Genomic DNA, 11127 nt, shown 5'->3' on the forward strand with positions numbered 1-11127 from the left:
GGTCTCTGAGGCCAGGATGGGGCAGGCGGGGTGTGAGCCTAGTGGGAAATATCCTACCCAACTCGTCTTCTCACGGCCACCCAAGAAGAGTGGGACTGGACAGCGAGTAGGGGAAGCTCCGCCCTTCACCGCAGCCTCTAATACCCGCATTCCCCCTTTGACCCCCCACTAGGTCTTGCTCTGCACTGGGGACGTCCTCTTCCTATTGGTCAAGAGGTTGAATTTGCCCAGCGCCTCCTCTCCCCAAACAAACCCTTGCCTGCGTCTCCGTTCTGCTGAGATTTGAGTCCAAGCCAGTTTTCCTCTTACCTCTTTGCCCTTAACGGAGGAAACCGAGGCAGCAGCAGGAGAAACAGGCAGCTGAAGCCATAAATCTCTGAGCACTCACCGGCTCCATCTGCTTGGAGCGTTTAGGGCGCCTCGGACGCGGTGTCCCCGCGGACCGCGGGCGGCGGCAGGGGGCGCTCACCACCGGCCACGCGCAACTCCCCGGGCGCCGCAGGCCCGACGGAGCCCAGTCTGGGCGGGAACGCTTTTGGGGAAAGGGTTCAGGGCAGTCTCCCCGCTTCTCCACCGCCTCCGCTCGGCCTCTTCCTTTTCGGACGCCGGCGTGGCTGTGGTTTATTGTGTTCCGGGGTCCAACGCACCCCCCACCCTCTTTTTGGGACTCGGGCGACGAGAGCAGAGACCCACTCGCGACCACTGTCCTCGTCTCAGGGGCTCCGCCCAAGCCCTGCAGTCCTCAGAAGAAAGGTCCCCCTCCGTGCCCGCGCTCAAGCAGTGTCCCTGCTCCCCGCGCGCACCGACCCTTTCTCTCCCGCAAGCATCCTTCGCAGAGTCTCGAAGACCCCCAGATGCGGTGCCCCTTGGACTCCCACGCACGGAGGCCGGGGGGAAAGGGGTGGGGGTGCCGGGGCGGAGGCCGGTCGCGGGAAGGCTGCGATCCGCAGTCCTTGGCGCGGCACCCCTCCGCCCAGCCGCTGCCCGCCGCCTGCCCCGCCTCCAGCCCCCGCCTCCAGTCTCCTCCCTCCTGCAGCCGCTGATTTGCTCCCCATTCTCCTGCCGCCGCGGGCTGCCTGCAGGAGCGGCTCCGGGCCCCAGCAAGCGAGCGGGAGCCGCGGCCTCCGCGCCTCTTCCGAAAACGGGCGGCGCGTCCCTCTCGGCCCACGCGACCCCGCGCCCTCGGGCGCGTCCAGCAGCTTCGGGGCGGGAGGGCGCAACTTTCCCCGGTCCGGGGAGGGGCGGGGACGGCAGCGGGACAACTTGGAAAACTTCTCTGGGGCGAACAGCAGGGACGCCGGGCGCTGGTGGAAGAGGATGTAGGAGGGCAGTGACTGGCCTCTGGCGAACCCTCACCTCCTGGGTCCAGTTCGGCTTGGCCATAGAGCTCCAGCACCCTCAGCGCCGCTTGGGAGGCGGCTCCCTCATCTAGCCGCGCTGGAAGGGACAGAGCTGTCACCGGTTGTGCTCGCCCTGGGAGAGAAGCGCCCCTTCTGGTCTCTCCCGGCCCCGCCATGGACCACCAGGAGCCCTACTCCGTGCAGGCCACCGCGGCCATCGCTGCGGTCATCACCTTCCTCATCCTCTTCACCATCTTCGGCAACGCGCTTGTCATCCTGGCCGTGTTGACAAGCCGCTCGCTACGCGCCCCGCAGAACCTGTTCCTGGTGTCGTTGGCCGCCGCCGACATCCTGGTGGCCACGCTCATCATCCCTTTCTCGCTGGCCAACGAGCTGCTGGGCTACTGGTACTTCCGGCGCACGTGGTGCGAGGTGTACCTGGCGCTCGACGTGCTCTTCTGTACCTCGTCTATCGTGCACCTGTGTGCCATCAGCCTGGACCGCTACTGGGCGGTGAGTCGCGCACTGGAGTACAACTCCAAGCGCACCCCACGTCGCATCAAGTGCATCATCCTCACCGTGTGGCTCATTGCGGCTGTCATCTCGCTGCCACCCCTCGTCTATAAGGGAGACCAGGGCCCCCAGCCCCGCGGACGCCCGCAATGCAAGCTCAACCAAGAGGCCTGGTACATCCTGGCCTCCAGCATCGGGTCCTTCTTTGCGCCCTGCCTCATCATGATCCTAGTCTACCTGCGCATCTACCTGATTGCCAAGCGTAGCCACCGCAGAGGTCCTAGGGCCAAGGGGGGCCTCAGGGACAATGAGTCTAAGCAGCCTCACAGGGTCCCTGGGGGACCATCAACCCTGGCCTCTTGTTTGGCTGCCTCTGGAGAGGCCAGCAGACACTCCAAGCCCACTGGGGAGAAGGAGCAGGGGGAGACCGAAGATCCTGGGAGCCCCGCCCTGCCACCCAGCTGGCCTGCCCTTCCCCATGCAGGCCAGAGTCCGAAGGAAGCAGTTTGTGGGGTGTCTCTGGAGGAGGAGGTTGGGGAGGAGGAGGATGAGTGTGAGCCTCAGGCCCTGCCAGCGTCCCCTGCCTCAGCCTGCAGCCCACCCCTGCAGCAGCCACAGGGCTCCAGGGTGCTGGCCACCCTGCGTGGCCAGGTGCTCCTGGGCAGGGGCATGGGCACTGCAGGTGGGCAGTGGTGGCGTCGGCGGGCTCAGCTGACCCGGGAGAAGCGGTTTACCTTTGTGTTGGCAGTGGTCATTGGCGTCTTTGTTCTCTGCTGGTTCCCTTTCTTCTTCAGCTACAGCCTCGGTGCCATCTGCCCGCAGCACTGCAAGGTGCCCCATGGCCTTTTCCAGTTCTTCTTCTGGATTGGTTATTGCAACAGCTCGCTGAACCCCGTCATCTACACCATCTTCAACCAGGACTTCCGCCGTGCATTCCGAAGGATCCTTTGCCGCCAGTGGACCCAGACGGCCTGGTGAGCCGCCTGCCTTGTGGAGTTGGTGCCAGGTGGTTTCTGCCCTTGTTAATATGGCCACCTCCCTGGGGCTTTCTGGTCTTGGAGGCCTCACCTTGGGAGCCCCCTGGGAGAGGCAAAGGCAGGGGCATGTTCACAGGCTTCCAGCTGAAGCCACCCCTTGCTGGCTTAGCTGCTGGGAGACGTCTTCTCCACACCCTGCCTGAATGCGGGCAGGTGGAGGAGGCTCAGGTCTTCCTGAGCATGGCCAAGGCCAGGCTGGGGTAGAGCACCTCCTTCCTGGAACTCTGGACCCCTGCAAGCTGATGGGTGGGCTTCCCTTCCTTAAGGACCCTGTGTTCTCTGGCAGGCCATTTGCTTGTGGTGTTTTTTTTAAATTTTTCCTCATCTCCCTGTAAAGAGCAGGAAGCCAGCCTTCCAGTCTCCCTAGGAGGACCTGCTGCTCAGGAAGCAGAAAGGATGGCCATGCATCCACCCTAGTTGCTTGTGGTCCCCATCAAGCACTGGGCTGGGGTTTGCAGCCCTGGTACCATCTCTTGGCCCCTCTTCCCCTTTCTCGAGAAACCTGCTTTTGGATCCTTAGCTCCTTTAAAGGCTAGACTGTGGACTGTTTCCCACCCGGCACCCCTCTGCGTGGCAGGTGGGCACATGGGTATCTCGCTGGGGGGCTCCGGAGGCCTGGCCTCTGCCTCAACGGGACATCCTTGATCACTAGCATTCACCCCCTGCAAAATCTGGGGTAACAATAGCTTGCCACCTACTTGTTTCAGGGAGATGAAAGGCATTGCAGAAAGCTTTGAGCTCCATGGGGGAACGCACTAGAGAACCAGAAAATGTGTTTCTTTGGTGATATAAAAATCCCCTTTCTCTGTGTTTACCACCACCTGTCTTCCTGTAGACTTTTTTTCTTTGCCCGGGGTGCGCAAATTCCTGCCCCACACTGGAAGCGGGGAGTGGCCAATGGAGCCACGGTTTTAGTTAAAGGGTTTCTCTGATAACGTGTTTGGTGCCCACAGGGACTTGAGTTATTCTGCTGCATGACAACTTCTTGGCATTTCACCTGAAACTGCAAGAGGGTTTTCAGTGGTTTGGGTCCCCCAATGGAGGGCAAGTCTTTTGTCATCATGCATGAAGATTGACCGTTTCCACACCCTGGGAACGGTCTGACATGAGAGCCTGTGGCGGGTGACAGAGCCCCCAGGCAGAACACAGGGGTGGAGCAGGTGAGCAAGGGCTCCGAGGATCCCTGAGGGAGCCCCTGACCGCAATGCCAGGCAGAGTTCCAAGCCCTAAACGGGTCCCTATGATGCACAACTGATCTCGCCCCTGGTGGGTGCTGACTGGTCACCTCCGACCTGGCCATGTGGCTCCATCCTGCTGATGGTGCTCCAGGGGCCTCTACCTCCTGGTTCTCTCCCCTACTCCAGACTCTGGCACCAGGACAACTGGGAGCACACGAGGGATGTTTCCCCATGTTCCACCTGGGAGTGCCTGTCTTCAACCATAAGCCAGTGGGAATCTTAGCTAGGGGTGGGACTGAGTGGCAGGGCACTGTTGGCACTCTGATGGACCTGGCCAGATTGGGAGGGATACTGAGGATGTTTGCTGGGGTGGGAAGAAGGGAGGAGATGAAAAAGAGCCCCTCCTGGAGAGAGGGGCTATCCAGCTCATCCCTTGGTGTCAGCCTGAGGCCAACACATTGCCCTGTGGCGGAGTTGGGGAGGTGGGTCCAGGGGAGGGGCTGACTTGTGACTTCTGCTGACTCTTCTAGCTTGTGCCCCAGGGGACTCATGCTATTGTTGTCTGTGGCCCCCTTGCTGTGATATGCAGATTTTTTTTTCTTTTAAGTCTGAGCTATTTTATCAATAAAGGATATTTTGTAATAAGCATGTTGTGTCCTTGTGGCCCAAGGGCTGCTGGGAGCAGTCATTCCAGCTGCTTGCGGCAGGGTTGGCATGGGCTTCCTCTCAGGGCCAGTTGCTTTCCCCTCCTCCAGGTGTGGTCTGTTGGTACCCACCCAACTGCCTGCCTGCTTTGTCCACGCATCATCCGTTATTCCTCATTACAAGTCAGTGGGGGTGGGAGTGGCCAGAAGAGCCTGGGACTGGCTGCTTGGGGAAGGAGGAGTGAGTGGGCTTCCCAGAGGAGGTGGCCTTTGGGCCGGGTCTTGGGGAAAGAGCAGAACACCCAGAGATGAGATAGGAAGGCATTTGGGGTAGGGGAATAGCCCTAGCAAAGGCTGCTGTGTGCAGTGGATTTGATAGTTTGAGAGTCAGCTGGAAGCTGGCCCTCTGGGCGGTCAGGTGCAGCAATGGGGGCCAGTGGAGGTGATCGGACACCACCCACACGATGGGCGAGGAAGGATGGGCACTCTGTGGAATGTTGTTAGCTGCCTTCAGTGAGGGCGGGAGAGCAAGCGGAACTGGGTTTATTTAGACTGTCTCACATTGAGACACAGTCAGGATGTCAGTGCTGGTGTCCCCTCTCCGGAGATGGAGTCTTCATCTCTGGATTAAGCATCCGAAAGCTACCGTGTGAGTTGGATTAGGGGTCTAGTCTACTTTCTGTTCCACTGCAGAGAGGCAGCCTTGGGCCAGGCAGCAGCAGGCTGTGCACAGGGCCAGCAGGACACTGGGGTGGTAGGGCGATGCCAGTGGCTGACCCAGGGAGGGGGGTGCCTGGGAGAGCAAGGCAGGCCACCCCCTACCTCCATGGTGACCCAGGATTCACACTTGCAGGGCCCACGGACTCTGCCGGGGGAGACTCTATGCGTCCACCCACAGGGTCCAGATACTGCCCCTGCTGGAGCTTAGGGATGTGGAATTCCACCGAGGACCTATCAGGAAAGCCAGGCTTTGTCCTGTGGGGCTCCCAGCCCTGGCCACCAGCCTGCGCTCACTGCCTGGGCCCTGAGGCCTGACCAGGGTAGGCCAGAGTCTCTCTGTCTGGATTTCAAGCCTGTCGCTCCTCTGGTACTCTGTCTGATGACCTCATTGTTCACCCAGACCCAAGCTTTTTCTACTGCACCACGCTGTCTCACGTTGCCTGGGGGTCTGCAAGAGGCAGGCGTGTGGGCCAGGGAAGAGCTCCTTCCCAGTCTCCAGATACTGCCCCTGCTGGAGCTGAGCTGTTGACAGCCCATTCTGAATACATTATCTCCTTGGATCCTCACAGCCTTGCTAGGTGTGGTCACTTTGCAGAAGAGGAAACTGAGGCTCGAGGTCATCCAGCTGGGTCCCCGAATCACAAAGCTATGAAATTCAGGTGTGGAAGAATTATGATCGGATCTCTGCCTGCAGCTGTCCTTCAATAGCCTGGCTGTTTGGGGATTCTGAGCCACATCCGGGCTGAGTGCGGCAGGCGGCAGTGCTGTGATGGACTGACTGCTCATGCCTGTCACTGCTACCGGTTGTGCAAGGGGTGATGTGTGTTTCACAGGGTTTCCATTCCTGACAGCTCAGTCCGATTCCTGTGTTTTGTTAAAGGAGAGACTGAGGTCCAGAGAGAGAAGACTTGCCTCGAACCTCCTGCCTTGAACCCCCTGCCACCCAACCATGTGGTGATGGAGCTGGGTCTGGACCCCAGGTTTCCCAGTCTACCCCTCACCCCACATTTCCATACTGAGGGGTTACAGCCAGACTCAGGCCCACACTGGGGAACTGTCTGCTAACACCCATCATTGGCCACGTTGTGTGTTTGGCTCGGCTTGGCTCTCAGAACCTGTGCGTGGAGTCCTCATGACTTTCCCAGGGCCACATGACTGAGCCGGTTCCTAGGACTGCCGGCTCCCGATGGCACGGCCGCCTCTCCCACCTACTTTTGAGTCCATCCTGAGCCCATCCGAGTGTTAGTGACAGGGGCCCAGATCAGCAGATGTGGGGAGGTGGGGGGTGACGATCATGGCAAACACCTTGGAGGTGAGTGAGAGAACAGCAGGCCAGTTGGGAGGCTTGGCAGTTTGTCGGTGGCTGTGAGCGCTCTCAGCCAGGCACTTCTACTTCTGGAGACCCCTGTCTTAAAATGTCCCTGACCAAGGGAAGGCTCCAATAGAAAGGATGGGTGGGAGTGGGGGATGTGGAGGGGAGGAGGGATTTAGGAAGACTTAGGAAGTCTTAGGAAGAACCAGGTCCTTAGATCACCAGGGACAGATACCCTTAAAAGGTAGTTGAGACCCAGTCCCTGTGTCAGGCCAGTTGCTGAGAAATTTGGGGAGCTGGAAATTCCTCTTTGGAGCTTTCTTTCAGGAGACACTCCAACCCAGCAGCTGACCCTCCACCAAGACGCAAGATAGAGGGAGCTTGTGGGCTCATCAGGCCCTCGCTCCCTCCCCATCCTCTGCGCGATCTCCATCTTGTGTGTTTGGAGGGTACTGCCGGGAATGGGATGTGAGACCTTGACCTGTGACCACCTACCAGTGGGGCTGCTGCTGGCTGGGAGGAGGTATCTGACCCGCTGGAACTGGGACTGGGCTACCCTTCTCTGCCCTGGTGTTGGCCAGGAGTTCTGCTCCCAGGGCCTGATGGTTGCGGGCAGCAGGGCTGGGGTGGGACTTCTGAGCCGGCAAAAATCACAGTGTGGAGGTGGGGAGGCCAGGGCCATGTCTGCTTCTGCCACCATCCTTCTGGATGACCCTGGGTGGGGCTGGGCCCCGGCTCCTGGAGGGTGCAGATGCTGAGATGCCCAGAGTCAATCAGTTGTTCTGAGGTTTGGACTCCTGGACAGGGCCGGCTGTGTTTCCTTCAGCCGTGTACCTCAGTGCAGAGGCACATGGGGTTGGGGGACTGGTCAGACTGGGGCCCTCTGAGATGGGCAGTGTGATAGGGCTAATGGCTGCTCTGGGTCATGAGGGCCAGTGCCTGCCATGCATCATCTGGGATCAAACTACTGCCACCGCTGTTTTACAGGCGAGGAAACAGGCTGTGGGTGGTTTAGGATGTCACCTGAGGTCATCCAGAGCCAGGAACAAACCTACCCAGTCTAATCCCAACTGTATCACAAATTGGCCTTGATGTCTGCCCCCTCAGTTGGGGAGCAAACTCAGGACCCGTCCCCCACCACCCTATCCCAGCAAAACCCCTGCCCTGCAGAGACCCCGGTGTGGGGGGCAACCTCCCTGCCCACTGGCACCTGCATTAGAGCAGGCCCCGGCAGGGGTGGGATGCTCCCGCCCTCCTGGCCCTGCTTGCTGTTAGTGGGGGAGGTGGAGAGCACGCCGCTAAAATTAGATTCTGGGATTCTTCGTGCTCCCGCATCCGCATCTGCCTGGCGTGAGGAAGGCTGTTTTCAGAAGGCCAGGCCTGAAGGATGTCAGCTCACACCCTCCCCAGGGCTCACTAGCCCTGATCTTCTCACACCTTCCCCGGCCATCGGCAGTTGGCTAAAGGTTCCTTGGCTTGGCCTGATGGCCTCTATTGATCAGCGATATTTTCAAAAAGCAAGGGCCCCCCCTCCCCCTTCATACCCACCCCTACCCCTGGGATTCCATTGCCTCCCTCATCTCTCTCTCTTTTCCATCCTTCCCCTCTCCTGGCCCTTCCCATTTCCGGGTCCTCAGTGACTTGCTCTCCCCTCTCTGAGCCTCCCTCTGCCTCATGCTTCCCCCTGGGACGGTCCTGGCTCCACAGGCTCCATGGACCATTGTGGCTGCTAGGGGATTGGAACAGACTGGAGACCAAAAAAGAGCTTCCCTTTCTGGCAAGTGGGGGCTGTCTGTGGCCCCGTTGCCACCCTCTGGGGCCCCTGGCCCTCTGGCAGTCCAGGCCTGGGAGGAGCTGGGCTTGGCTGAGGGTGCCTTTGATTTCTCTGGGGAGGCCCCTCTGGAACTGGGGGTGGGCCCCTCCAACCTCAGAGCAGCCAGGGCTCAGTTAGAATGCCACCGCCTGGGACCCCAGGAGACCTGGCTGCTTCAAGAGGGGAAAGGGCTGGATAGGGGCAATGTGGAGACTTGTTGTCCCTAGCTGTCCTTGTATTGTCCTGTTCCCACCCCGGCCCAGCTGCAGCTGTGAGGCAGGGAGCGTGAGAGGCTGCATGAATCTGCTGCTCTTTGTCCCTGGACACTGGGGGTCAGCAAGGGTTAAACCCAGACCTCAGCTCCCATTGCAGGGCAGGGGTGGGTGGGGATCGTCACAGCCCGCAGCCTCCACCAGTCTCCTAGCTTCTTTGTCAGGTGCCACTTTGACACAGTTGTCCCAGCTGCAAATCTGGGCAGGCTGTGGCCTCTCTGTCCCCTGCTTGCCTGGCAGCTAGAATTTGAGTGGTACAAGGTGACACAGGGTGGCACAAGGAAGGATTCCCTTGGCTGTTTCAAAAGCACTAGCTAGGGTCCAGAGGCTCGGGTCATGGTCCCAGCAGGGCCACCAAATTTCTGCTTGACCTTGGGCAAATCCCTTCACCTCTTTGGGCTTCGAAACCCTCACTGTCGGATGAAGGAGACAGCCTTGAGTATGGTTCCAGGGAGCCACTGGGCAGGGCGGAGAGAGGAGGAGAACTGATCCAGTGCTCTCCTTCTCTCCACCTCACCTCTGCCTTTCCCTGCTTATCTATTTTTATTTAGGAAGCAGCTCCCCGCACTGCCCACCAGGCTTTCTCCTTAGCCAACCCAGGCTCAAGTAACACCCCTCAGCCACCTCCCTGTCCTGCTCATGACACCTCTGTCCCAGGGAAATCTAGGTGGTAGGAACCTCAGAAAGGTCATTTTCAAAGACATTCCCCCAAAGCAGGCTGGGAACTGGACTGACAGGGCACATGTGCCTGAGGGGTGTAGGGTGGGCAGCAGGAGTCGGCCCGTGCCCTGCATCGTGTCTACAGTAAGGTGAAGGGGAACTCGAGCAGAAGGGCCATGGGGGAGGAAGCAGGTAGGGTCCTCCAGGAGGGGCAAGCAGCCCCAAGTTGGGGCCTCTAGGGGAAGCCCTGCTCCCATGAGGTCAGGGCCAAGAATTACATGGGGAAAAGACACGGCTCCTGAAAATGGACTAGCTTTAATACCAGTTGTGGTAGATGTGCCGTCAGCCTCCCCAGTGAGGGCAGGGGCTCTCTGCCTCACAGGTGCCCATGCCCCTTGCCTGTAGCAACCATCGCCTGGCCCAGCACGGTGCACAGGAAGTGTCTGGGGAATAAGCAAGCTTCCCCCGCAATCTGGGGCAGCCTTGGCCTTGGTCCCCTAAGGCTGAGGACCCTGTGCTCTGGGAATGTGTCTCTGGTTCAGTGTTTAAATTTTCTGTTTTGTTTTTTTCCATAGTTTCCTAGAGAAATTCCATGGGAAGATTCCCTCCCGGCCTTGGCTGGATTAGAGGAGGGATAACAGTCTCACAGAACTGGGAAGGGAGGGGCACCAGGGCATCCTGGGAGGGGCAGGGACCGGTTCCTGAGTGTGGAAGAATAGCTGGGGCTGGACAGGCAGACAGAAGGCATGGTTGGGTCATCCTGGTGGCAGCATGAGAACAGCACTGGCTTTGCCGTCAAACCTGGCTCCATCGCCCACCGGCTGAGTGGCCTCAGGAAAACTGTGAAACCTCTCTGAATCTCACTTTCCTCACATTTAAAATGCGATAACATTAGCGCCTTTAAGATTGGAGAGCTGTTTTGGGAGAGATGGTATAGAAGATGTCCTAATAGAATTGGCACCTGCAAATAGCAGAGCCTTCCTGAGTACTCCGCAGGATATCCAGGTCCCCTCCAAGGTGCACTGGTGTCCCGTGACTCACTGCTCATGTCCTGAAGGAAGAAGGGTGGACTCTGGGCCACAGAAGGTGGTCCTGTCCTGTGTATGGAATCTGCTCTACCCGCCTGCCATCACTCCATGTTTCCAGGGGCTCCAAAGCCTCTCTCACCCAGAGCTTCCTCCAGCGTCTAGCAGAGGGGAAGGTGCTCAGGCGAATGAGTCAATACACCATATGTGTGGCTGAGCCTGCAGTGCTGTGCCCACACTGCTGTGCCCATGGCAGACATCAGTAGCAGATCCCAGAATCTCCCCAGGACCTGTGACAAGGCTTCAGGGAATGCCAGGCAGGTATTCTCAAATGACTGCAGCTCATGTGGGAGATGAAGGGGCCTGCATGCCCCTTGGGTCAAGGGAGGATCCTGGCCTTGCCTTGTGGGCATAGGGGAAGGGCTGCCCAGCTAGATGCAAGGGGTGTAAAGAGAGCTGTCTCTGGACACTCATAAAACTCCTGCAGTGCTGCTGTGTAGGGGGCACCCAGCGGGTAAAACATCAGTGCCTAGGGACACTCCAGAGATTCAGAGAAAATTGCATGTGGTAGCACAGCTGCCAGCAGAGGGGAGGTCTGGGGCAGGCTTTAGGG

General features: G+C 59.2%; 2 protein-coding genes across 2 annotated transcripts in view; both read left to right on the forward strand.

The window, feature by feature from the left end:
- The window catches only part of ASTL (astacin like metalloendopeptidase), a 15414-nt gene extending 14091 nt beyond the window's left edge, over nt 1–1323 (forward strand). The window contains exon 7 of the mRNA XM_011382033.1: nt 1037–1323. Within this exon, the coding sequence (XP_011380335.1) occupies nt 1037–1323 (287 nt within the window). The remainder of the gene's footprint in view (nt 1–1036) is intronic.
- Nucleotides 1324–1514: 191 nt separating this feature from the next.
- ADRA2B (adrenoceptor alpha 2B) lies at nt 1515–2831 on the forward strand. The gene has a single exon (XM_011382010.1). The coding sequence runs from the start codon at nt 1515–1517 to the stop codon at nt 2829–2831; it is 1317 nt and encodes a 438-aa protein (XP_011380312.1).
- Nucleotides 2832–11127: the final 8296 nt, after the last annotated feature.

Source organism: Pteropus vampyrus, unplaced genomic scaffold (genome assembly GCF_000151845.1).
Source record: "Pteropus vampyrus isolate Shadow unplaced genomic scaffold, Pvam_2.0 Scaffold461, whole genome shotgun sequence".
Classification (NCBI taxonomy): domain Eukaryota; kingdom Metazoa; phylum Chordata; class Mammalia; order Chiroptera; family Pteropodidae; genus Pteropus; species Pteropus vampyrus.

What these genes read in the sequence shown, in the direction of transcription:
- ADRA2B (XM_011382010.1), top strand. Translation starts at nt 1,515, where the DNA reads ATGGACCACCAGGAGCCCTACTCCGTGCAGGCCACCGCGGCCATCGCT.